This window comes from Narcine bancroftii, chromosome 11 (assembly GCF_036971445.1).
Source record: "Narcine bancroftii isolate sNarBan1 chromosome 11, sNarBan1.hap1, whole genome shotgun sequence".
Lineage (NCBI taxonomy): Eukaryota > Metazoa > Chordata > Chondrichthyes > Torpediniformes > Narcinidae > Narcine > Narcine bancroftii.
In genome coordinates, this window is record NC_091479.1 from 99402771 (window position 1) to 99427290 (window position 24520).

The following is a 24520-nucleotide window of genomic DNA, read 5'->3' on the forward strand; positions in this document are numbered from 1 at the left end:
TGTTCGGGCGCCTGTTTACATTTTGTCCATACCTTGAAGGGCTCAAGCCTGAAACGTTGGTTATGTATCTTTACCATTGCTACATAAAGGACATTATTTGACCTGAGTTTCTCTAGCATTGTGTTTTTAACTTCAACCATGATGTCTGCAGACTTTTGTGTTTTACTTCTTCTCTACATTTTTAATTCTTTCCAGTCAAATAAAGATTTCTTAATCCTTGGCTTCTTGTCACTGAACCAGTTTATGATCCAATTTGCTAATCTTCCTGGGTTTCCTGCCAGTGGGACCTTATCAAAGGATTTGATAAAGTCTATGTAGATTACATCAAGCACACTGCCCTCATCAACCTTCCTTGATGCCACTGTACGCACACACAAAATCAATTAACTTAGCCACAACCTTCCCTTGGCAGATTATGTTGCGTGTCCTTGGTCAATAATTTTCTGAATGAAGGTTAATGTGATCCTTCAGAATTGAAGGTCATTCAATTTAATTTTGTTTTTTTTTAAATTTAGACATACAGCACAGTGACAGGCTATTCGGCCCACAAGCCTGTGCTACCCAATTGGCCTACAATCCTCGGTATGTTTTGAAGGGTGGAAGGAAACTTGGGCCCCCGAGGGAAATCCCACACAGACATGGGGAGAATGTACAAACTCCACGGACAGTGCTAGATTTTAACACCAGTCCCAATTGCTGGCGCTGTAGCAGCATCGCGCTAACCGCTACACTAACCACGCTGCCAAGGTTACACTAACCACGCTGCCAAGGTTACACTAACCACGCTGCCAAAGTTACACTAACCACGCTGCCAAGGTTACACTAACTGGCCTGTACTGGTTCATTTTACCACTTTGTCCTTTTGAGAAAGAACAGTGAAACATTAGCAGTCCTTGAAACCACTGGCACTGCTCCTGTAGCTGAGAGTGATTTAAGAATGAGGTCAAGTCCTCTGTAATTTTCTCCTTGGGTTCTTTTAACCGTCTGGCAAATATTTCATCAGCGCTTGACAATCGCTTTCAACAAAGTGAAGGCCCTTCAAACACGAGCTATTCAATATTGCAGACAGTTCCTCCTTAATACAGCACGAACACCACACTCAGTGATGTTAAGACAGCTGCAAGATATTCATTAATAACTCATTCCTATTCCCTGATGCCACGCAAATTTTCCTTCATTTGGTGCTCAATAATACTTGCACTTTTCTCAGTTAACTGTGTACTTTTTATATATTTGTAAAACATTGAGCCATAGAACATTACAGCATAGAAAAAGGGCCTTCAGCCCTTCTTGTCTGTGCCAAATCATTTTTTTGCCTTGTCCCACTGACCTGCACCCGGTCCATAGCCCTCCATATCCTTCGCATCCATGAACCTGTCCAAATCTATCTTAAATGTTAAAATCACCACTTCAGCTGGGAGCTTGTTCCACACTCCCAACACTCTCTCTGTGAGAAGAAATCCCCCCCTCATGTTCCCCCTAAACTTCTCCGCTTTCACCCTTAACCCATGTGGTTTTGATATGATTTAAAAATTACAGAATGTTACAGCACTGAGTCCCACTCCTCAATTTCCTTTTAATCCTTCACCTACAGTTTCTATTCTATGACCAAGGGGTGCAAATGTACTCAGACAATAAATCTGAAAATGTGTTCAATAAATTTTGGAAGAACATACTACTGAACTTATCACTCATTCCTACCTGAGGTGAAATTCACAAGTTGAAACTAGATAAGAACAAGAAATACACTAATAATGCAGGGTTTCAACCTGAAATGCTCTCCATTCCTATCCTTCCACAGTTGTTGCTTAATCTGTTGACTTCTTTTGATTTTCTTTCTATTTACTTATTAGTATCATTTGTTGCTTTCTGTTTGATGTTGTCATTTCCATTTAATCTCAACCTTACACTTTCTAGGTTTTTCCAAGCTTCCTGCAATGTTAACTTGTAGCTAATGTAAGCGAATTTTTCTTTTATTTTATGATGTGTGGAGGCTCTATCTTTTCCACAATACTCACAATGCTGATAACAGTGGGTCAGGGCAGCATCTATGGAAGGAGAAATATAGGTAACATTTTCAAGGAAAACAACTGTTTGCCAAATCAAAGAAAGAAAGAAGTTTATCTTAAATTGCAAAGAAAACATGAGTATGGAAGGATTGAGTAAGGTAAGGCTAGGATTGCCTTGGGGATAAGGACCACAGTAAACATATTATTGAATGGACAGAACACAGGGGTTATTTGTGTTCGGGTGAAGCTAGGATTGCCTTGGTGATGTTGCAGTGAGAATGGGAGAAGAGATAGGGAATATCTGTGATAGGATAAAAACACGATGCTGGAGAAGCTCTTTATGTAGCAAAGATAAAGAGGCATAACCAATGCATACCAGTGTTACAAGGTTCAGACCTTGATGAAGGGCTCAAGCTCGAAACATCGGTCATGTATATTTATCTTTGCTGTATAAAGGACACCGTTTGACTTGCTGAGCTTCTCCAGCATCGTGTTTTTACTTCAATCACAGTGTCTGCAGACTTTCGTGTTCACCCCCATCTCTGATAGGGTGAGGCTAGTTTTGCCATGGGGATACGTTGCAGAGAGGATGGGACAAAGGGAGTATTTTGGAGTGAGGCCAGGATTGCCGTGGAGAATGTGATGGAGAAATCCTTTAGCAATCCTGACCTCGCCCCGATCATAGATATTCCTATTGTCTTGTTCATCCCTCCCTGCTCTCCCTTCAACTGGAAGCAAATCTCTTTTCTTACTTTCCCAGTCTTATGAACCATCTTTTACCTGGAACATTATCTCTCTTTTGACAAATGTTGCGTGTCCCCACATTTTCAGATTTATTATATTTAAAGTCGGCTGTTTTGCCCTTTTCTACTTTGAGAACCTTTTGAGTTTTGTTGAATGCCTGATTTATCTGTGACTAGTGACTACTTTCAGTTCCTTTCCGCTAAATCACTTCTCATTCCTGCTTTGAACCAATTTAAAGCTTTAATTCCTTTTTTTATGCCCTTTCCATCACTATACTAAATTTAACTCAATTATGATCTACAGTTATTGCACAAGTATCGAGGGATAAGTATCAGCCTAAAAAGAAGGAATAACTCTCCTCCTGTTCTACAAAATAATGTCATGGGATCCTTCTACCCAGAAGGGACATTAGTTTAATGCATCATCCAAAATAAAGTTTTGATATACTTTTTTTAACAGAATACTTTTTTCATGAAATCAAGGAGGGGAAACGTGGGTTCGTGTTAGGCATTGAAGAGTAAATGTAGAAATGTTGTTTCCCATGGTGGGAGAGTCGATGACAAGAAGGCACAACTTCAGGATTGAAGGTTGTCTGCTTAGAATAGAGTTGCGGAGGAATTTCTTCCTCCAGAGGACAGGGAATCTATGGAATTTGTTGTCACAGGTAGTTGTGGAGGCTGGGTCATTGGGTGTATTTTAGACAGAGATTGATAAGTTCTTGATTAGACAGGGCATCAAAGGTTATGGGGAGACGGGCCAGGCAATGAGGCTGAGGGGGAAAATGGATCAGCTCATGATTTAATGGGGGGCAGACTCGATGGGCTGAATGACTTACTTTGTTCCTATGCCTTATGGTCTGGTGGGCATGTTTTAGAGAATAACATACAAGGAAATAAGTGGGGAATGGAATTTCATGAAGAGTTAGCCTTGATGGAGTGAATGACTTGCTTCTATTTCACAGAGAGGATAAAACACAGGATTCTGCCCCTTTGTGCCCAGTGCAAGGATGAGCTCACACTGTGGCCTTTTCCTGTGGAGCACTATTGGCTTCTACCCCAAACATAACATGTAACCCCTGACCTTTAGTATGTGCCAATCAGCCACATTCTGGGGTGGGCAGTTCTTGCACATTTTCAGTTGCTTTTTAAAATCTTAATGACATTACAGTAGGCAGCCCTTCCCGTCCATGAGCCTGTTCTGTCCAATTTTGGAGGGTGGGATGAAACTGGAGCACCCTTTGGAAACCCACATCGGTCACAGGGAGAAAGTACCAACCCTTTCCGGATTGTATCTTACCTTTGCATCATGTGGAAGGGACTTCAAACTGAGGCCCTGTTGACATATTCAATTCTTCTTTGAAGATGTCACTTCACAGGATGAGGAAGTATATGAGAGTGAGTTTGTCAAAAGAGTTTTACATTACAGAAACAGGCTCTTCAGCCTACCCTTGCCATCCTTGTTTACCTCAACTACTTCTATTTGCCTATATCTCTCCAAGCCTTTCCTATCCATATACCTGTCTCAATAACTTTACCTTCTTCTACCACGTCCTCTGACCATCCACCACCCTCTATGTTGTCCCTCACATCCCTTTTAAATCTTTCCCCTCTCCTTTTAACCCTCGACCCTCCTGTTTTAGATTCTCCCACCCTGATTCAGACAATGAATGGCTATCTGTCTCACAGCCCTCCATGAGACTTCTCCATGTTCAAATAGACCATGGCAATGGCAGTCCTAACACCGATCGCATTTCATTGGGTGCACAGAGTTATGGGACATTCCAAGGATGGATGTGGCCCAGTGTGAAAGCAAGTTTCAGGGTGTTTTTTTTTGCCCTGGGTTATAGCCAGCTTTTGTAATCCCTTTGGAGAGAATTGCATAAAAATTTGCTTAATTGGTTCAAGTTCTTGCATGCTGTCAGTTCTCATGCCTGGTTGGTTAACAGCAGGACCAAACCGTGAAACATTATCAGTAGAAGTGTGTTCCTGGATATCAGCTCCCCATAATGTGATCGTCCCAGGTTACAATACTCCAGGTAAAGCCTCTTCTGCCACAATGATATCACAGCTCCAGGGCCACTGGAAATTTTTTTTGCACTTTTGCAATATTACATTTTGTTTTGAGCTAATAGCAACTGTAAATATTCATCTATCCTTTTATATTTATTGTCTGGTCATTTATTCTAGTGCATTTCTCAGAACCAGAATTTATTGTCCTGAACATGTGTCATGAAATTCATTGTTTTGCGGTAGATTACAGGTCCAAAATTGCTATAAATTACATTTTTTAAAAAAAATAAATTAGTAAAAAGAAGAGAAAGTGAGGTCCTCTCTATGGTTCATTGTCCATTCAGGAATCTGATGGCGGGGAGGGGAAGAAGTTGTTTCTGTACCATTGGGTGTGTGTCTTCAGGCTCCTGTACCTCCTTCCTGATGGAGCAGCGTGAACAGGGCATGGCCTGGGTGGTGAGGGCCCTAGATGACAGAGGCTGCTTTTTGAGACATTGCCTCTTGTAGATGTCCACGATGGAGTGAGCATTGATGCCCATGATGGCACTGTCAGAATATTTTGCGTGTCTATGTAACTGTGACAAAGAAGTTCAGAGCATTTGTACATTGTACATATGTGCCCAACAATACATTCTCACTGTCGTCATCTGTCAGAAGGTTAACTGTTAGGATAACAGGCTCATAGCCTTTCAGTTCTGGACCAGTGGCTAAATTACTACTTCACAACTCCCAACAACCAGGCTTCAACCCTGACTTCCAGTGCTGTCTGTGTGGAGTTTGCATGTTTTTCATGTAACTACCTGGTTTCCCTCCCACGTCCACCAATGGGCATGGTTGATTAGATTACCGTGAATTGCCTCTTTTGTTCAGAGGAGGGGGAGAATCTGGGATGGGAATGATATAAGAGTTAAAGAAAATGGTCCTCTGTTTAAGGTGAGGGGAGGAAAGTTTAGGGGAGATGACAAAGGAAAGTGTTTTTACACAGAAAGTAGTGGAATGCATTATGGTGGGTGGTGATGGAGGTTGGTACAGTAGGTTCATTGAAAAGATATGGAGGTGAAAAATAGAGGGTTATGGGTTAGATTGATGCTGCAATAGGTTTATGTAGGTCAGCATGACATTGGGGCCTGTTCTATTTTGCCATTCATTTATTCTTTTATGTTTATTATCTTCTGTCTCGTGGCATATCATGCTAATTTAATTGATGTTATTAGTGCATCTTATGGACCTGTGTGGCTGCAGCAGGAATTTTGGTGCATTTCTATGTTGTTTTATGTGTATGACAATAAACTCATGGAGAAGGTGGGCCAATGGGCTTGTTTCCACGTTGTCTCTCCCATGACCTCAGCGGACCGACAGCTAGAGAAGGCCATATTGCTTTAATGCCAATGAACTTGGGTTAAAGGTGAAAGGGGAGAAGTTTAGGGGGAACATTATTTTTTATTTATTTCAGATTTATTGTCAGAGTACATACGTGACATCACATGAAACCCTGAGATTCTTTCTCCTGCGGGCTAGGCAGAATTACTGCTATTAGCTGTGCAAAAAAAAATTACACAATGTACACGTAAACAAGTAGAAAATTGGAAACAGATAACGAATATAATCAAACTGACTGTGCAATTCAGAGAGAATTTAAAAAATAATAATTAAAATTCCTGTGTAAGAGTTCTTAAATGACTCTCTGATTGAGTTTGTTGTTGAGGAGTCTGATGGTGGAGGAGTAGCAACTGTTCCTGAACCTGGTGGTACGGGTCTCGTGGCACCTATGGTAGAAGCAACAACAGAGCGTGGTCTGGGTGGTGTGGGTTCTTGATGATTTCTTCTGCTTTCTGACGACAGTGTTCCCTGTAGATGTTTTCAATAGTGGGGAGGGTTTTGCCTATGATGTCCTGGGCTGTGTCCACTTAATTTTGGAGGGCTTTACACTCAGGGGTATTGGTGTCCCCATACCAGTCCATGATGCAGCCGATCTGCACACTGTCCACTATACATCTGTAGAAATTTCCCAGGGTTTCTGATGTCATACCAAATCTTCGCAAATTCCTGAGGAAGTAGAGGCGCTGACCTGCTCTCTTCACAATGCCATTTGTGTATTGCGTCCAAGAAAGGGGGAAGTTCTTCACACAGGGAATGTAGAATGAGCTGCCAGCTGAAGTGGTGAATGCGGGCTTGATTTTAGCATTTAAGAAAAATTTGGACAAGGTACATGGGGGGTAGTTTATGGAGCGATATGGACAGGGTGTAAGTTGGAATGATAGTTTGGCACAGACTAGAAGGGTGGAGAGGCCTGTAATGTTCTATGCCAACAGTTCCATTTCCTGCTGATGCCGGAGTGCTTCCATGCAATAACAAAGCCAGTAGATTGAGATCCCACTGCACGTCGTGGGATAGAATCCGATTAAACTGAGTGGCACGATTAATGTGGTGCTATTACAGCGCCAGCGACTCAGGTTTAAATTCGTGGCTGTCTGTAAGGAGCTTGTTCGTTCTCCCTGTGGCTGCGTTGGTTTCTTGCAGTGCTCCGGTTTCCCCCCATGTTTCACAGACCTGCAGTGGAGAGTAGGGTAATTGGTCACATGGGTGTATTTAGACTCGTGGTTACAGAAGAGCTTGAAACTGTGCTGCATTTCTTAAAATTAAAAAGATCTATAAACATGATGCAGAGCCACAAAAGGAGAGATTGGAGTGGGTGACCAGAAATAGACCGAGAGCATCATTATTAAGGAAATGGACAGGTGAGAGAGGGGCTCAGCAGACAACGAGTGAGCAGAACTTCATTTGCAGGTCGTTGAAGGCATGTCTCCAATGGATTGATGCAGATATAGCTCTGGTGAAAGCTCTAAAAATGTCATAGCTTCCAGCATTGACCTTGTAACAGAGACTGGATGTGTAATTGGATGAAACTAGAGTTGTAAATCATAAACCCAAAAGAAAAGGAAGCATTAATCTTTATGGGAGACCAGGACCATTGCAGACATTAGAACACAACAGCCCTTCAGCCCAACTAGTCTGGTCCGAACTATTATTCTGTCTGGTCGCATTGAGCTGTACCCAGACCATAGCCCTCCATAGTCCTTTCTTCCATGTACCTGTACCTCATTGTGTGTCTTTATGACGAGCACACTTTGACGTATTTTCTGTAATCATGACCTTTGTCATTTCAGAAATCCTGAATAGGTGGTTGGAGATCACCACCGCCATGGAAGGGAAGGGGTTATGAAGGTTATGGGGACTGCATTGGTAGGGATAATGGGGCATGGATGGGTTTGAGGACTTTATGGCGTATGAAGGGTACGGGGACTGGAGGGGTGTGGGACTGGAGGGGTGTGAAGACCAGGAGTGGGGGGGGGGGAGGAGTGTGGGACCAGAGTGGGGTATGGAGGGGATAGGGCCTAATGTGGGCAAGTGGGACTAAAGCAGGGGAACATGTTGTTCAGATTGGACAAGCCAGGCCTTATTCCGTGCCATGTGACTCTGTGATTCCATGAGCACAGAAACTAATCTCTGGACAGGTCTGCATGTCACTGTAAGAGAGAGAGAGGCAAAGATAGTAAACATGGAACAATCTGGCTGACATTGGACTCCAGAAGGTAAACACTGGAGGTTGAGCAGAGGGATGGGAAGTGGGAGAATGGAGAATGGGCTAGCAGAAGCTGGAGAAGTCGATGTTAATGCCATCTGGTTGGAGATTGGCAAGACGGAATATTAGGTGTTGCTCTTCCATTTACGGATGGCTCCAATGTGGCACTCCATTGTCTCCCTCACTGTCTCCTTCAGCTCCCCATCCCTTCCCTCTACATTATTAGAGCTCCCCCCTTCCCCTGTCACTTCTCAGCTTGTTTCTCTTGTGCTTTCCCTCCCATATCTACTATGACCTCTTGCCTGTGGACCTGTGGTCCTCCCACCATTTTATTCAGGTGCCTACCTTGTTGAAAGGCACCGGCTGAAACATTGGTTATATAGTAACATTGGTTACTATATAAAGAACGTTGTGTGACCTGCTGAATTTCTCCAGCAATCTTGTGTAAACTCCTCCTGAGCTGGACTGGTCGATGTTCTTCAATCTAAGTGTAGATGCAAGGTTCACATGTATTTTCCACCTCTGGATCCCCTTGAAAATTGGGTGGTGCATTTCCCTCCACAGTGTCTGAAGGTTAAGCAGTTTGGGTGTGTTTATGTTAATGAGCTGTTGCATTAAACCAGTTCATCTTCTTTTTCTAATTTAATAGAATGCTTCCAATTAGTTAAAGTGGATGGCGTTTTTATATTTGTTTGAGCTGAGTGCTGTTTGCTTTGTTTGGGCAGCTGCAAGTAAATGGAGTGAAATATTTCCATGGGGCAGCACAGTTGGCTCAGTGATTGGTGCAATGCCTTTACAGCAGCAGCGATCGATTCCTGTGCTAGACCATAATTCATAGGAGCAGAAATAGGCTATTCAGCCCATCGAGTCTGCCCCACCATTTAATCATGAGCTGATCCATTTTCCCACTCAAAACCACTGCCCAGCCTTCTGTATAACATTTGATCCCCTGGCTAATCAAGAACCTATTAATTTCACAGTGACGGATGGTGACATTGCAGAGGCAATAAACTGTAACCCTCTCAAATGGACATAAGGGATCTCAGGGCAGTTCCAAAGAAAATAATGTGTCCAATATCTAGCCTAGACCTAGCATCACCTTTCCTGATCCTTTTCATTGTGGGATTTTTTTTTCAAATTTTTTATTTTTCACACTATAAACCATATAGATCAAGATACATACATTTTCCTTCTTAAATATATACAGTGTTTCAATGTGGGATCTTGAAGTGTGAACTGGTCGCTGCCTTCCTTACAGTTGGAACCTCAGGATCAGATAGTATTTATAGTCATGTAATAAAACAGAAATGCAATATTACACAAAATCACATTTAATTTGCCATAAGGCAGATAAAGATTTGCCATTAGCATTGCCCGAAGCCCCTTACAGTCAGAGAAGGAGAAGCAAAAGAGAGTCCCCCCCAGAGTCACTGAGTGTCCATAGCCTCTCCTCCAGGGGTCCCATGGCCTCTGCAGATGCACCTTCTCTTGTTCGATCCATCGGCAACCTGAGCTCCAGATCCAAACCTCTGACGTGATGATGAAGCTTTCAAACCCCAAGGCTCATTTGGGGGATCTTCTTGCCCTCAGCCCCCTCTCGAATCCTGGTTTCAATACCTGGTTCCCATGAGCCAGTCTCCAGCAGCCCGCAGCCTGGTGTGCAAGGCCCACGTGACTTTTATGTTATACATGAAACCTCATATTGTGCATATTTGTACCGATGAAGCCCTTTTGTGCAATTACATATGATGTCCGATTCTGGGCAGATGGTGATATTCAGGTGTCTTTTTCTTGGTCTGCTCGGCATTCTGAGTGAAAGGTGTGTTTTATCTTCTTGCAGAGCAAAGAGATCGGGTTCCAGCTGCATGAGGAATTAATGAAGGTTCTCAACGAGCTGTACACGGTAAGGATACTGACTGATCCGCTGTTGGGAAAGCCTAACACTGCAGTGAGTTTACTAGGCTGGACCAGCCTAGTTATAGAGTCAAACAGTGTGGAAGCAACCCCTTTGGGCCAACTTCCCCACGCCAACCAGAATGTACCACCCACACTGGAGTCCCTTCATGCATGTGTCCCCTATCCCTCTAAACCCAACCTATCCAAGTCACATTAAGTCAAGTTTATTGTCATCTGATTATATCAATACAACTCAATGAAACAGCGTTTTCCAGTTCTTGGTGCAAAACTTGATATAACACATATGGATAAACAATGCACATGCAGGAAAAAATATAGAGAGATAGAAATGACGATGCAAATATTATTTTGTGAATATGAGCGTCTCGGATGGTTAATGTGAGCAGTTCCTTTGGTCGTTCAGCATTCTCTCTGCCCGTGGGAAGAGGCTGTTCCTTGGCCTGGTGGTTCTGGCTCTGATCCTCCTGTATCTCTTCCCCGACAGGAGCAGCTGAAAGATGCTGTGTGCAGGGTGGAAGGGGTCCTCAATGATTTTGCACGCCCTTTTCAGACAATGATCCTGGTAGATCATGTTGATAGGGAGGGAGGGAGATTCCAGTGATCCTTTCTGCTACTCTTGCGGTCTTGTGGATTGACCTCCAGTTCATTTCTCTGCAACAACTGTACCACGCAGTGATGCAGCCGGTCAGGATGCTCTCGATAGAGCTCCTGTAGAAGGTTGACGTAAATGGTGGCCGGTAGCCTTGCCCACTTCAGTCTTCTCAGTCTTCGCTGTTGCACCTTCCTGATAAGTGAGGAGAGGTGTGGATCCATACAAGTTTTTTTGAAGCATTGCAATAGGACCTGCCTCAAATACCCACTCCAGCAGCCCATTCCTGACACCCAGCACCCTCAGATTCCTGTTAAATCTCTCCACTCCCCATCTCACCTTAAACCTAAATCTTCTGGTTACCCAATGCCCCATTCTAGCAATCACCCTACACCTCTATAAGACCACTCCTTATCCTCCTGTGCACCAATGAACAAAGCCCCAACCTGCACTACCTCACAAGCATATGATTCTGTCCACCAGCTTCTTTTTCCTTTTACTCTTTTTTCCTGATACTCTTGAGCATCAGAGGCTGAGGAATTTGTAACATGAACAGAGGAATTGATAGGGTGGGCAGTCCGAATCTTTTTCCCAGGGTAAAAATAGCATAGTGGTCAGCACGACGCTGTTACAGCACCACCGACCCAAGTTTGAATCCGACGCTGTCTGTAAGGAATCCCGTGTCTTGTGCGGATTTTCCTTGGGTGCTTTGGTTTCCCCCCCACCCTTCAAAATGTATGGGGTTGGCCAGCACGGGTTTAAATGGCTGGAATCGGCCTCTATCATGCTGTAAATAAAATTTAAATTATGAATCCCTGCACATCAAGGGTATTAAGAGTCCTGCTATTAACAGTTAACGCTTCTCTTACATTTGATCACTTAAATGTATAAAAATACCAAAAGACAACACCCAAAATCGACCATGCTGATGCACCATAAGAGCCTTAAACCTTCACCTTAAACCCCCCTCCTCCAAGTAATCTTTTAGTGTGCAATGTTCTTCGATCAGACCCTGCATTTGGCTCCACACTGCCATTTCACCGTGAAACACGGAACGTTATAAGTGCATCTCAAAGTCATTGGTTTAATTTGACAAGGTTTGGGGTGTTTGTTGGCGATGCAAGACATTATAAATCATAGTTTGCCTTGTGACTGTTGCTAGGAGGTTGCATTGATTTATGATGTAGTAGTGATTTGATTATGTTGATTGCACCTTTTACAAGTCTCATGAATTACTGTTCTGCATGCAGAATTGATTTCCAACTGCTAAATCTTTTGCTTTTACAATTAATCCACCCTCAATACAAGGCTGAGATTTGCTGACGTGGTTTACCACGTTTCAATGTTAGCCTTAAATTTAACTGTCCAGAAACTAGTTTGATGAGCATCTGTTATTGATCTGTTATTCCAGCTTTCATTGAATTGTAAGAGGTTTGGGGGAAATGTATTTTCTAATTGGCCTGGTACGCAGGCACATCTTGAAATGAATTGGATGGATTTATCACGTGATCTGTCATTGAGTCCATCAGCTGTCTCCAACTTCCCCTCTCCCTGTCTGCCCTTTAGATCCATAGAACAATACAGCACAGAAAACAGGCCATTTGGCCCTTCCAATCTGTGCCAAAACATCATTCCACGAATCCCGCTGACCTGCACCCATTCCATAACCCTCCAGACCTCTCCCATCCATATATCTAATAAATGTATCTTCTCTTTGCCTGCTTCCTTCCACGTCACCTACCTTTCTTTGAACTCTGCCATTTCCCCTCCAGCTACCTGTTTCTATCTGTCCATCATCGTCATCCTCCTTGGCCCTGCCAATTGCCTCCTTGCCCGTGTTGCACCCTTGCTACTCCCCTTCCCATCTTCCCTCTCCTCTCTAAGTCCTGGCGCGGGGTCTGAATTCCTTCCCCCACCACAGTTGCTGCTCGACCTGCTGAGTTTCTCCAGCCATTTGTTTATGCTCCAGATTCCAGCGCCTGCAGTCTCCTCTTTGGAATGTAAGAATTAGGAGCAGAAGTTGGCCATCTGGCCCTTCGAGCCTTTTCCGCCATTCGATGAGATCATGGCTGAATTGATGAGAGGCTCATCTCCACCCACCTGCCTTTTCCCCATATCCCTTAATTCCCCTACTATGTAAACATCTATTGAAGCTTGTCTTAAATTTATTTACTGAGGTCGCCTCCACTGCTTCAATGGGCAGCAAAGTTCACAGCTTCCTCACCCTCTGGGAAAAGCAATTCCTCCTCATCTCCGTCCTAAATCTGCTACCCTGGATCTTGAGGCTATGTCCCCTCTTTCTGGTCTCCCCCACCAACGTAAACAACTTACCTACCTCTATCTTATCTATGCTCTTCATAATTTTATATGTTTCTATAAAATCCCCTCTCATTCTTATAATCCTTCCCTACCTCACACCCATAACCCTCTATTTTTCTTTCATCCATGTGCCTGACTAAGAGACTTTTGAATGTTCCTATTGTACCAGGCTCTTAAAGAAAAGTTCCAATTAGTTATGAAAATAATTTCTTCTTTAGTAAATTCCACTAATTGGTAGCGCAAAAAATAAACTGTACATGGCTTAAAGCATGGAAACAAACAAAGAACTATAATACAGAGAGAACAAAAAGAAAACCAATAAAGTGCACAAGAATGACCAATTAGTGGCAATTCTGCCACATCCACAGGAAAAAGGGATCTCAGGGTTGTATGTGATGTCATAAATCTGAAATCTATTCAAGAAGCTGATAACTGTGGGAAGGAAGATATCCCTGAATTTGGCAGCACATGAACTCACCCTCCTGAATCTTGTTCCTGAAGGGGAGGGGGGAGGACGAGAAGAGTGTGGTCAGGGTCTGATGAGTCTTTTAATATGTTGGCTGCTTTTCCAAGGCAGCAGGAGGAACAGAGAAATCAGAACCACAGTATTTTAATTAATGATTAATGGAGTGACAGAAGAGGCATCCTTGGTGTCTGTGGTTGGCCTCCACATCTTAACTGACCTGGTGAGGTCATTCTTTCCCTCCATTATTCCTAAATTACTGTGTTTTATATTAGACCTGAATAATTTGATAGTCTTTGCTTTTTTTGTGTGTTTTTCACCTGGCCTTTTGGTGCTGTCCCTGAAGAGTTACATGAACCATTCCATGCCATGTAGGATTTGTAACTGGCTTCCTCGTCCATGATATTAGAAGGTTTAAAAGTGTGAAAGTGCACTTCAACAGGCTTAGAGACAGCTTCCTCCCTGAACGAACCCCATAACAGAATTCACATGCTGCCCTTGCCTGGTGTTAATTGATCTGCCTTTTCAATGTCTGAAAGTTGTGCTCTATCCCCGACTATGTAATGTTAGAGATAACCTGTTGGTCTGTTCACTGAAGAACTCTTTTCACTATACTTGGTCATTTGTGACAAGAAATCTTAAATTCAAAATAAACCCAACAGAGCAGGCCCAAGAGGTAAAGTGATGAGGGTGAAATGATCTTCTCCAGTAGGGAAATGAGTCTTTGGAACTCTTTTCCACAAAAGAAACGAAGTCTTTGAACAGTTTTAAGGCAGGTAAATAGGCTCATGATAAGAAAGGATATGAAAGGTTACCACAGGTAAATGGGAATGCAGAGGTGAGATTTTCAATTAAGTCCAAGTGCTTAACAACCTGCTCTTAATTCGATCTAGGTGCCTTCCTGAACTGGATTCAAATATGAGTCACACCTTCTCCCTCACCACTACTCATGGCCACAAACAGTCCTTCCAAGTGAAGCAATGCTTCACTTGTGAATCTGCAGGGGCCGTCTGCTACATACAGTACTCTCACTGTGGTCTCCTCTGCATTGGAGAGACTGGGCGCAGACTAGGAGATCGCTTTGATGAGTGCCCTTGCTCTGCCCACTCCGATGGCGGAGACCTCTCAGTGGCCACCTATTTTAATTTCTCGCCCCATTACCATGCCAAAATGTCTGTCCGTGGTCTCATGCACTGCCAGAGACCTCCTGCAAATTAAAGGAACAATGCCTATCTGGATGCTTTCTAATCAGATGGCATTAATATCAACTTCTCTGGTTTCCGTCTGCCCCCTTTCTCTTTCCCTATCCCTCTGTCTTCTTTCTGCCAGCTCTGCATTCATAGAGCTAACCCCTCCCCTGATCAATTCTCAGCCTTCCTCTCCTGCCCTACTATCCATGTCCACCTATGCCTTCCTGGCTGTTGGCCTGTGCTTCTCCCCCTGCAGAGTTTCTCCAGCACTTTTGTGTATTAATCACACATGAGGCAGATCAGGTTAAGGGGGAAGATCTCCTTCCTTAAAGAACAGATTGATTTTGCTCCGTTCTAATAGCTTTGAGGTCAGTGCAACTGAGTCTAGCTTTTACATTCCAGATTGATTGAACTCAATTCAGGTTCTCAGATGGCTGTGGTGGGATTTGAACTTGTGTGTCAATTCTAAGCTATTCCATGCTTCGGGGTAGTGCTGGGAACAGGGGCATTGGAGTGGAAATCTATGTATGATTTGCATTTTGTTTCTTGATTTAATCCCATGAAATAATGATGTCCATCTCTAGTTTCCTTCCACAATCCAAAGAAGTGGGGTTACTTGGTTAAGTGGCCACTATTACTGGACCCTGATGTGTAGGGCAGCACCAGAAACCCAGGTTCGAATCTGGCGCAGTCTGTAAGGAGTTTGTATGTTCTCCCCGTGGGTTTTCTCTGTGTGCTCCGGTTTCCTCCCGGTCTTCAAAATCATACGGGGTTAATTGGGTGGCGCAGGTTTCATGGGTTGGAATTGGTTTCTACCGCGTTGTAAATAAATTTAAATTTAAATCTGAGAGGAGTTAATGAAAATGTGGGGAGAAAAGAATGGGGTTAATGTAGATCAGTGTTAATGGTCAGAGTGGACGGTTGAGCAGCAGGACCCTTTCCGTGTATCTCTGGGACAATTAGGAAGAAAAGTCTCCATACACTAATCTAAATGCAAACCCACGTAACATCACGGATCATTGTGGGTGGGGGGGAGATCAGAGGTGCAGATTTTAATTCCTGGGCGTCACTATCTCGGAGGACCTTTACTGGACCAAATACACTCATGTGAAGAAAGCACATCAGTGCCTTTACTTCCTCAGTAGTTTGTGGAGCTTGTCCAGATCGAGTGCACCTCATTTTGTGGGTGCTGCGGCCTATCATCCTCCGGGGTGGTAGGGCCATGGGTTAGGAGGATCCATCTCAGAACCTTGGTCGAGTTTCCACTGCGATCTCTGTTGATTGGACACAAGTGCTGCCAGTGTCTGGGAGTGCAGGAACGTGAAGCAGTGAACAATTTTGCATTGTGCTTGACGTTGGGTTTTCCCAGTTCAGAGCTTCCATCGCTCTCCTGACTTGTGCCTCACGATTATTGGAGAGCACTTGGGGACAGATGTTGGAGAACACCCAATGTCTGGCCTGCTGCTGGAGTTGGCCACTTTACAAGAATTCAGTGATCACTCACAACAGTTAGCAGCGTCACTGAAAGAATTTTACACAAGGGTCTGTACTGGTGGTTCCTTTCAGGGCATTGGAGATCATAAGGCAAAGGAATGGACCCTAGGTGGATTAATATGTGATCCCTCGAGAGGTTTTGCCAGAGTTTTCGAAAGAAATCAAAGTTGAAAGTTATTGTTAAAGTACATATGAGATCACATACATCTCTGAGATTTTTTTTCTGTGCAGGCCAAGGAGGATTTCTACTTATCAGTAGTGCAAACTACTCAAGAAAAAGTTATGTGTACAAAAGAGAGAAATATAAACAAGCTGTCTGTGTGAATACAGGAAAAAAAACATTATTTATATATTTAGTGCAAAGTAAGAATCCTTAAATGAGTCCCTGATTGAGTTTGTCATTGAGGAGTCTGATAGTGGAGGGGTGGCAGCTGTTTCTGAACCTGGTGATGCAAGTTTCGTGGCATCTACACCTCTTTCCTGATGGTAGAGTGAGAATAGAGCATGTGCTGGGTGGTGTGGATTATTGATGATTGTTGCTGCTCTCCGTCAGTAGTGTTCCCTGTAGATGTTCTCAACGGTGGGGAGAGATTTGGCTGTGGTGACATGGGCTGTGCCAACTACCTTTTGCAGGGCTTTCCACTCAGAGGAAATGGTGCCTCCAGACCAGGCTGTGATGTTAGTCAGTCAGCACACTTTCCATCTATAGAAGTTTGCCAAGATTTCCGATGTCAAAGCTCCACAAACTACTGAGGAAGTAAAGGCACTGATGTGCTTTCTTCACATGAGTGTATTTGGTCCAGTAAAGGTCCTCCGAGATAGTGACGCCCAGGAATTAAAATCTGCACCTCTGATCTCCCCCCCACCCACAATGATCCGTGATGTTACGTGGGTTTGCATTTAGATTAGTGTATGGAGACTTTTCTTCCTAATTGTACAGCAGTGTCCTTCATGGCCTTTAGCATTCCCAAAACGTTTTACATATCACAGGAAATACAGCAGCTGTTTATGACATCAAACTCTCAATCACTTGGTGATCAGTTTATTCAGTTAGGTCAATACAGGTTCAGGTGGAAAGTGACATAACACCAGTAACTGGTTTTCAAGAGTGATTTATTGCTGTTAAGAAATTGGGACTTCCCAAGGATGTGATTACAACAGCAATTCTTCTGTCAATGTTATGAAAATGTTTTATGTTCAATACTAAATATCAAATCAAATGCAGATTCTATTTATAGTTGTGTAATGAAACAGAAATGTCATATTATTAAAAAATTTGCCTTTCATCTGCCGTAAGAGGCTGACAAAAGAATTGCCATAAGCGCCTCTTACAGTCAGAGAAAGAAAAGCAAGAGAGAATCCCATCAGAGTCACTGAGTGTCCGTGGATTCGCCTCCAGTTCTCCCGCAGTCTCTGCAGCTGCACAGACTCCAGCTCCATTCAAACCATTGTCGACCCGAGCCTAGATGCCAACTTTCGACAGGAAGCTCCCAGGGTCATTGCCCTCAGCACCTTCTCGAATCCAAATTCCGATACCTGGTTCTCAGAACCAGTCTCCAGCAGTCTTGCTACATGAATAATTATAATGTTATATTAATATTGCCTCATCATTTCTCATACATTTATGTAGTCTTGAAAAGCTCTCGGACTGGTTATTGAAAGCCTTGTGAATTCACCTGGCTACTCTCCTTGTTCTGGAGTAAAACAATTTGCATTTACTTGGCAGATTTAATTGGCAGAATTGTTGAGGTACTTTGCTTAATCAGACATTCTTGCCGACTCTCAGTTGTGGACGTGTGAACAAAACAGGAATAAAAACAGAAAAAAGTGCTTGAATAGTCCACAGGTCAGGCAGCATCTTCAGAGAGAGAAGCAGTTAATATTTCAGCTCCAACCCCCCCTTAATCAAAATTGGGAAAGAAGAAAAACATGTCACTGTTGAGTAGCAGAGAAGATGGAAGAGGGGTGTATTGAACAGCACAAATATCTCCAAAAGGGCAAAACATCGAGGCAACTGTGAAGAAGGCAAACCGATGCTTCCTAAAAAAGTTTCAGGAGGTTTGGAATGCCGTCAAAGACTTTCTTGAATTTCTGCAGGCATTCTGTGGAAGGTAAATTGACTTGTTCCATCACGGCCTGGTTGGGAAACTCGAGTGCCCAGGAACACAAAATGCTGCAGAAAGTGACAAACACAACCAAGTCCATCATGGGCACTGACCTCGTGTCCATTGACGACATCAATGTGAGGTGCTGTCTCAAGAAGGACCCCCACCCATCCCCCTTGGTCACAGCCTCTTGTTTGCTACCTTCAGGCTGAAGGTACAGAAGCGTGAAGACCAGCACCTCAAGGCTCAAGGACAGTTTTTATCCAACAGGCTCCTCAAACTTCACCAACTAACCTTAAACCACTCTGGAAACACCAAAAGATCTGTCTGCACGAATGAGATACCATTTTTTTCCTGCAGTAACTGAAACTCTGAACATTTAGTTATCATATTTCATTGCCTTTCATATTTATTGTCTCTTTTTCTGTTTCATGACATAGTGTAATAATATAATTTATACTCTTGCAATTGGTGTATCTTCCTTACCTGTGTGGCTGCAGCAAGTAAGATGTTTGGTGCATCAGTACATAATGGTACTTATGCATATGACAGTAAACTCTGGTACTCATGCCTGAGCAACCTTCATGGTCTCCATAGGATGGTCATTACATATCACTCTCGTCTTATTGCCAAGATTGCCCTTCAATTCCATATACTCGGGTGAGCTGCTGGAGTGCCCTTGCACCCTGTCTAGCTGACATGTTCAAATTCAGTGCCCAATGCAAGCAGTTGGTTCTAGGTGCAAGGGGAAAGAAACATCTGTTGGGTTGTCAATCAAGACCGAATGCTATTAATGAACTCAATGCTCCCTTCACGATGAACAGAATCTGAACTCACTGGTGCCCCTTTACTGTGAAACATTAATCATTTAATGCTGTGTCCTGCTTTATACTGGCAGATGCTAGGGTTCCATTCCTGAAACATTGCCCATAACCTGGGCTTTTTGTAATTCAGATTTGAACAGAAAACTGCGGAAGATTGCAGAAACAGCTGCGATGGGAGAATGGACAGGGAGTGGGGAGAGAGAGAGAAAGGGAGAGGGTCAGGGGCCAGGGATGGTGGGAAAGAGGAAGAGATGGGAGGGAGAGAGCGAGAGGGAGGGCAGTGGGCAGGGGATGGTAGAAGGGCTAGGGAGGGAGAGAGGGACGAGGATGAGCGGGCACAGAGTGGAGGAAGGGGGAAGGGTGCGGCGTGAGGGAGGGAGCAGGGAGAGAGGAAGGAGGTGGATGAGAGGAGGGGCAGGGGAGAGAGGGAAGGGGAGGAAGAATGGGCACACTGTGGGGTAAAGAGGGCAGTGCGCAGTGAGAGAGGGAGGGGGTGCAGAGAAAGGGAGAAGGTGGGCAAGAAAAGGAAGAGTAGGGGTGAGATGAAGGGATCAGGGGAGAGTGGGCACGGGTGAGAGAGAAGGAGGGGTAGTGAGAGCGGGTCATGGAGAGAAGGAAGGGGCGGAAGAGAGAGGGCAGAGCTAGGGAAAGTGAACAGGAGAAGGGGAAACCATCCGTCAGTGAGTGGGACTGCTCAGCACCCCTAGCTGACTTGTTCACACGTCTGTGAATCAGGTGTTCATGTGTCAGGAAGGGACTGCACATTTCTACAGAAATATTTCTGTAAATACAGAAAATTCTACAGAAAGCACATTTCTCAAAACCTATTGTTGCCCTAAACCATTTCTTGCACACAATTAGTTTCAATGAAGCTCTATTATTCAACACTTTCTGCAACATAATGTTCTGTCCATTCAACTGTTATGAATGGATATTAAATATTAATCCATGGAAATATAATTGGACTGAATTTCTGTCTGCATTATTTTGACTCTAAGGCTAATTTATCTCAAATGAGTTGACATGTTCAAGGGGCTTAATGTCAGACACGCTACATTACCCATCGACTTCTGGGAGTGCCTGGACTATGCTGGTGGTATTAACATTGATACAGGAGGGAGTTGGATACACCTCAGGAAGTTAAAAAATTAAAAGTAACTCAAAAGCAAATCGATGAATGTAGTAGAAAGGAAAAGAGAAAATGTGGGCTTGACCAAGAATGTCTGGACAGTCTCTGTACTGTAGAGCATTTGTAACATTCCTGGAATCCAAGGACTGAGCTACTCCTGGAGAAGTCGGAAGCCATGTAAATGATTTTGATTTGCCTGTTGTATTAAAGTTCTGGAATCCCAGTTTGACCATGGTCATGAATAATCTCACCACTTTACTTTTATCATGTGAATTTTTACATCCAAAACAATGCCAGAGAGTGGTGACTTTTGAACTGGCTAGCACACAAAAATAAGGTTTCCACCATCTCCATACGGGTGACATTACACAGAACTCTCTAAGTGTGCTCACCACCTACTTAGCCGGTAGAGGCTAGGTAAAATTGGGATAACAAGAACTGTTTTATTCAGGCACCTGGATGCTTTCTCCTTACACCTTGATGAGGGGCTCAGGTCCGAAACTTTGGTATCCTTATCTTTGCTACCTAAAGAGCGCTGCTTGACCTGCCGAGTTACCCAAGCATCTGTTTCTTGTCTAACTAAATTCTCTTGATGCTTCATTTTGGTTCCCTTCCCTTTCTCCCCACCCACCCGTCCACTGTAGGTCATGAAGACATACCACATGTACCACACGGAGAGCATCAGCGCTGAGAGCAAGCTGAGGGAAGCTGAAAGGCAGGAGGAGAGGCAGATCGGCAGAGACCCCGTCTTCAGCATGAGGCTGGAGGAGAAGCACCAGAGGCGGAGCTCAGTGAAGAAGATGGAGAAAATGAAGGAGAAGGTAAGGGAGTACCCAGCTCTGGATGCAGGATGGGAGGCAATGAACCAAATGTCTGAACTTTGAAAGGCAAGGAGCAGCATCCCAATAAACCTGCTTTAGTATCAGTTATCAATAGACAGTGCTACCCAATAGAGATCATTTATCCATTGTCATATCTTCAAGTTTATTATCATTTGACTGTACACATACAGTACGTTCCCGATTATCTGAAATGCTGAGGTCCAGATGTTTTTTGGTTAACCTGATTTTTCAGATAACCGAGAAATGGTTATAAGCATCAGCAGAATACTTGCATCGGCCGTCACCAATCCCCGACACCTCCCCACCGCCTTCACCAATCTTGCCCGAGAGCCAGAAGTCCCCGCTCCTGCCCAGGAGGCCGCTCTCCTTGATGGCGCTAGGACAGCAGGGAACCAAGTACAGTGGAGGGTAAAGAAGAAATGGAAAGAGGGAGGTACCTGAAACGAGGACCACCTCCCTGTGCGCTGCTGACCAACTGACTTCCTCCATTCGCTCACTGATGGTTTTTCTGAGCTGGCATCCAACTGTTCAGAGTCTGTCTTCCCGGCTGGTTCTGAGCTCTGTTGTTGCCAAACTGGCACTAACAGCACGTCAAAGCCCCACATGAACACATTGGGTGAAATGTTTTCAACATGTGATGTGAAAACATTTTGGATAACTGAGATTTTTGGTTAAGTGGTTTTAAGATCATCGGAAACGTCCTGTTTAAAAACAGATGAAACAGCATTTTCTTTGGACCATGGTGCACACAAATACACTGTACACAATAATCACATCATTTAAAATAAATATTGAATGCAAAATTCTGTCATGATGGTTCAAATTCAAGTTTATTATCATCGGACTGTCCAGATGAAACAGTGTTTCTCCAGACCACAGTGCACGCACATCCACATGCAACGCCCAACACATAATAATCACATAAAGATACAATTTAAAATAAATACGTATAAATATTTTGGGATAATTTACTGGGTTACAAGATGCTAATCGTCAATGTCACAGTCTGCGGGAAGAAGCCTGGCAGTTCTGATTTTGATGCTCCTGTATCTCCTTCCTGATGGTAGTTGGTCAAAGATACTGTGTGGTGATGGAAAGGTGCCTTGACAATTCTTTGAGCCCTATTTAAGCAACGCTCCTGGTGAATGTCATCAACAGTAATCTCAACTGTTTAAATGATCCTCTCCAATGCTTTGTAGCTACCGTCCCACACAATGATGCAGCCAGACATTCTCAGTCGTGCTCCTGTCAAGTTTAGGACCTGTAGGCTTGTCCTTCTCAACCTCCCTAGGAAGAGTGGGCGCTGTTGTGCCTTCCTAACTGAGGAGGTGTTGTGGGTCCAGGATAAGTCACCATACCTGCACCTGACAGATGTTCAAGGTTCCTTCATTGTGACCCAAAATCTGTTTACCCCTCATCTGGTGCCCCCACCAAGAACTGAGAGAGAAGGAGTCTCTTCAGAGGCACTGAGTTTCCTTGGGTCCTGCCACCCTTGATTCCTGCACCTTCTTTTGCCCTCCCATAATCTCTGCAGCCACACAGCCTCCTGTCAGATCCAGCAGTGAACCAGACCCCAGGTGTTCAAGATCCCCCCCCCCTTGGCCCCTGGTTCCAAATGTCACCTCTCAGGGGCTTCATATCTCATGCAGTATGTATTATTCGTGCCTGACTAATGCTTTTCAATTCATTCTTTGGGAGTTGAGTATTGCATTCAGAGTAATCAATATTCTCCGCAACGTACTCTGGTATCACAGGGCCCAAGAACATATGGAAACTAATGTTATTGCTGTGAGAGACTTCCTGGCCTGGCCTCCATTTTGTGCACACTGCCAGTAAAATGGAGGTGGCCCATTCACCGGCATAGCCCCTCATTTAATGCAGAAATCTGTCTGAAAACCACGGTCTTGTTCCCCCTAAAATTTTTATTTTAAATACAGTCTCATCACATTGACATCCATCCTGTTCTCATGGTGTAGGTCAATAAGATCGTACACTAAATATTTTAAACGACGCACACCTTTCCTGGGCCCTCTTCCTTACCCCTAGGAAATGAGGTCTTGTCCCAACGATCTCACTTCAGACCATTGGCTCACTGAAAATACTCAGTTGTCTCCAAATGAGCTGCCAGAGGAAGTGGTAGAAGTGGGAACAATTGTAATATTTGGATAGGTAAAGGTTAAAGGGATGAAAATATTAATGGGTTTATTGTCATGCACATTGTGCCACATGCAAATACCCAAAATTCTTGCTTGCTGCAGCTAATCAGGTGCACCATCAAAATACAACCATAATAGTTTATGTTAAATTAAATTAAAAATAGATAGTAAACAAGATAAATAATAAATATTCACAGTTTCCCCAGTGTTCTTTTTGTGGTGTTGGAGCAGTCCGTGGTTAAATTCAAGATTATTTTATTGCAATAAAACAGAAACTGTAATATTAGTCAAAACTTCCTTTAGTTTACCATAAGGTAGACAAAGATTCACCATCAGCAAAAAGTACCCAGCCAGAGAAAGAGAAGCAAAAGAGACTTCCCCCAGAGTCACTGAATCTGTAACAAGAGCCTGATAGCCATTTGAAAGGAACTCTTGTTGAACCTAGAGGTGCTGGACCTCTGGCTTCTGTACCTAAAGAGGTTTTGACCAGTGTGATGGGGTCCTTTATGGCCCTGGCTGCCTTCTTGAGGCAGCGCCTCACATCCATGTCTACAGTGGATGGGAGGTTGGAGCCTGCATCAGACCTGGCTGTGTTTGCTTCCTTCTGCATTGCTGGGCCGCTTGAATAGCATGATTAGCTTGGGTACACAACATTGAGCTAAATGGCTTGATTCCATGGTGAAAAACCGTCTGACTCCTTGAAAACTCGTCGGTCACTGTTATCTTTCCAAGTGTCTGCTGGCACACGACCATTGATTAACGAGGCTCTCCTGCTTTCTCCTTATTTTGTACGTGGGGCAGCGCCAAGCCAAGTATTCTGAGAACAAGCTGAAGTCCATCAAAGCCCGGAATGAATATCTGTTGACCCTGGAGGCGAGCAACAACTCAGTGTTCAAATATTACATACACGATCTGTCCGATGTGATCGATGTAAGTATGGGTACATGCAGTTGGACTTCAGGGAGGAAACACAGTGTTGTTTGTAAAATCTCCTTCACAGAGGGCCTGCACACTGAAGCCTCCACTGCAATCCACAAACATGTTCGAGCAACCCAGCAGGTCATGCAGCATTATAACCACATGGGGTGGAAGGGTTGGCGTAGCAGTTAGTGCAACGCTGTTACAGCACCAGCGATTGGGACTGGGG

At 43.9% G+C, this 24520-nt stretch overlaps 1 protein-coding gene across 14 annotated transcripts in view; it reads left to right on the forward strand.

Annotated features, from left to right (window-relative positions):
* srgap1a (SLIT-ROBO Rho GTPase activating protein 1a) overlaps nt 1-24520 on the forward strand; it is a 229322-nt gene that overhangs the window by 128693 nt on the left and 76109 nt on the right. For all 14 annotated transcript variants that reach the window (XM_069904208.1, XM_069904202.1, XM_069904203.1 and 11 more), the window contains 3 exons: nt 10186-10248; nt 21020-21196; nt 24175-24303. In XM_069904208.1, the coding sequence (XP_069760309.1) occupies nt 10186-10248; nt 21020-21196; nt 24175-24303 (369 nt within the window). The remainder of the gene's footprint in view (nt 1-10185; nt 10249-21019; nt 21197-24174; nt 24304-24520) is intronic.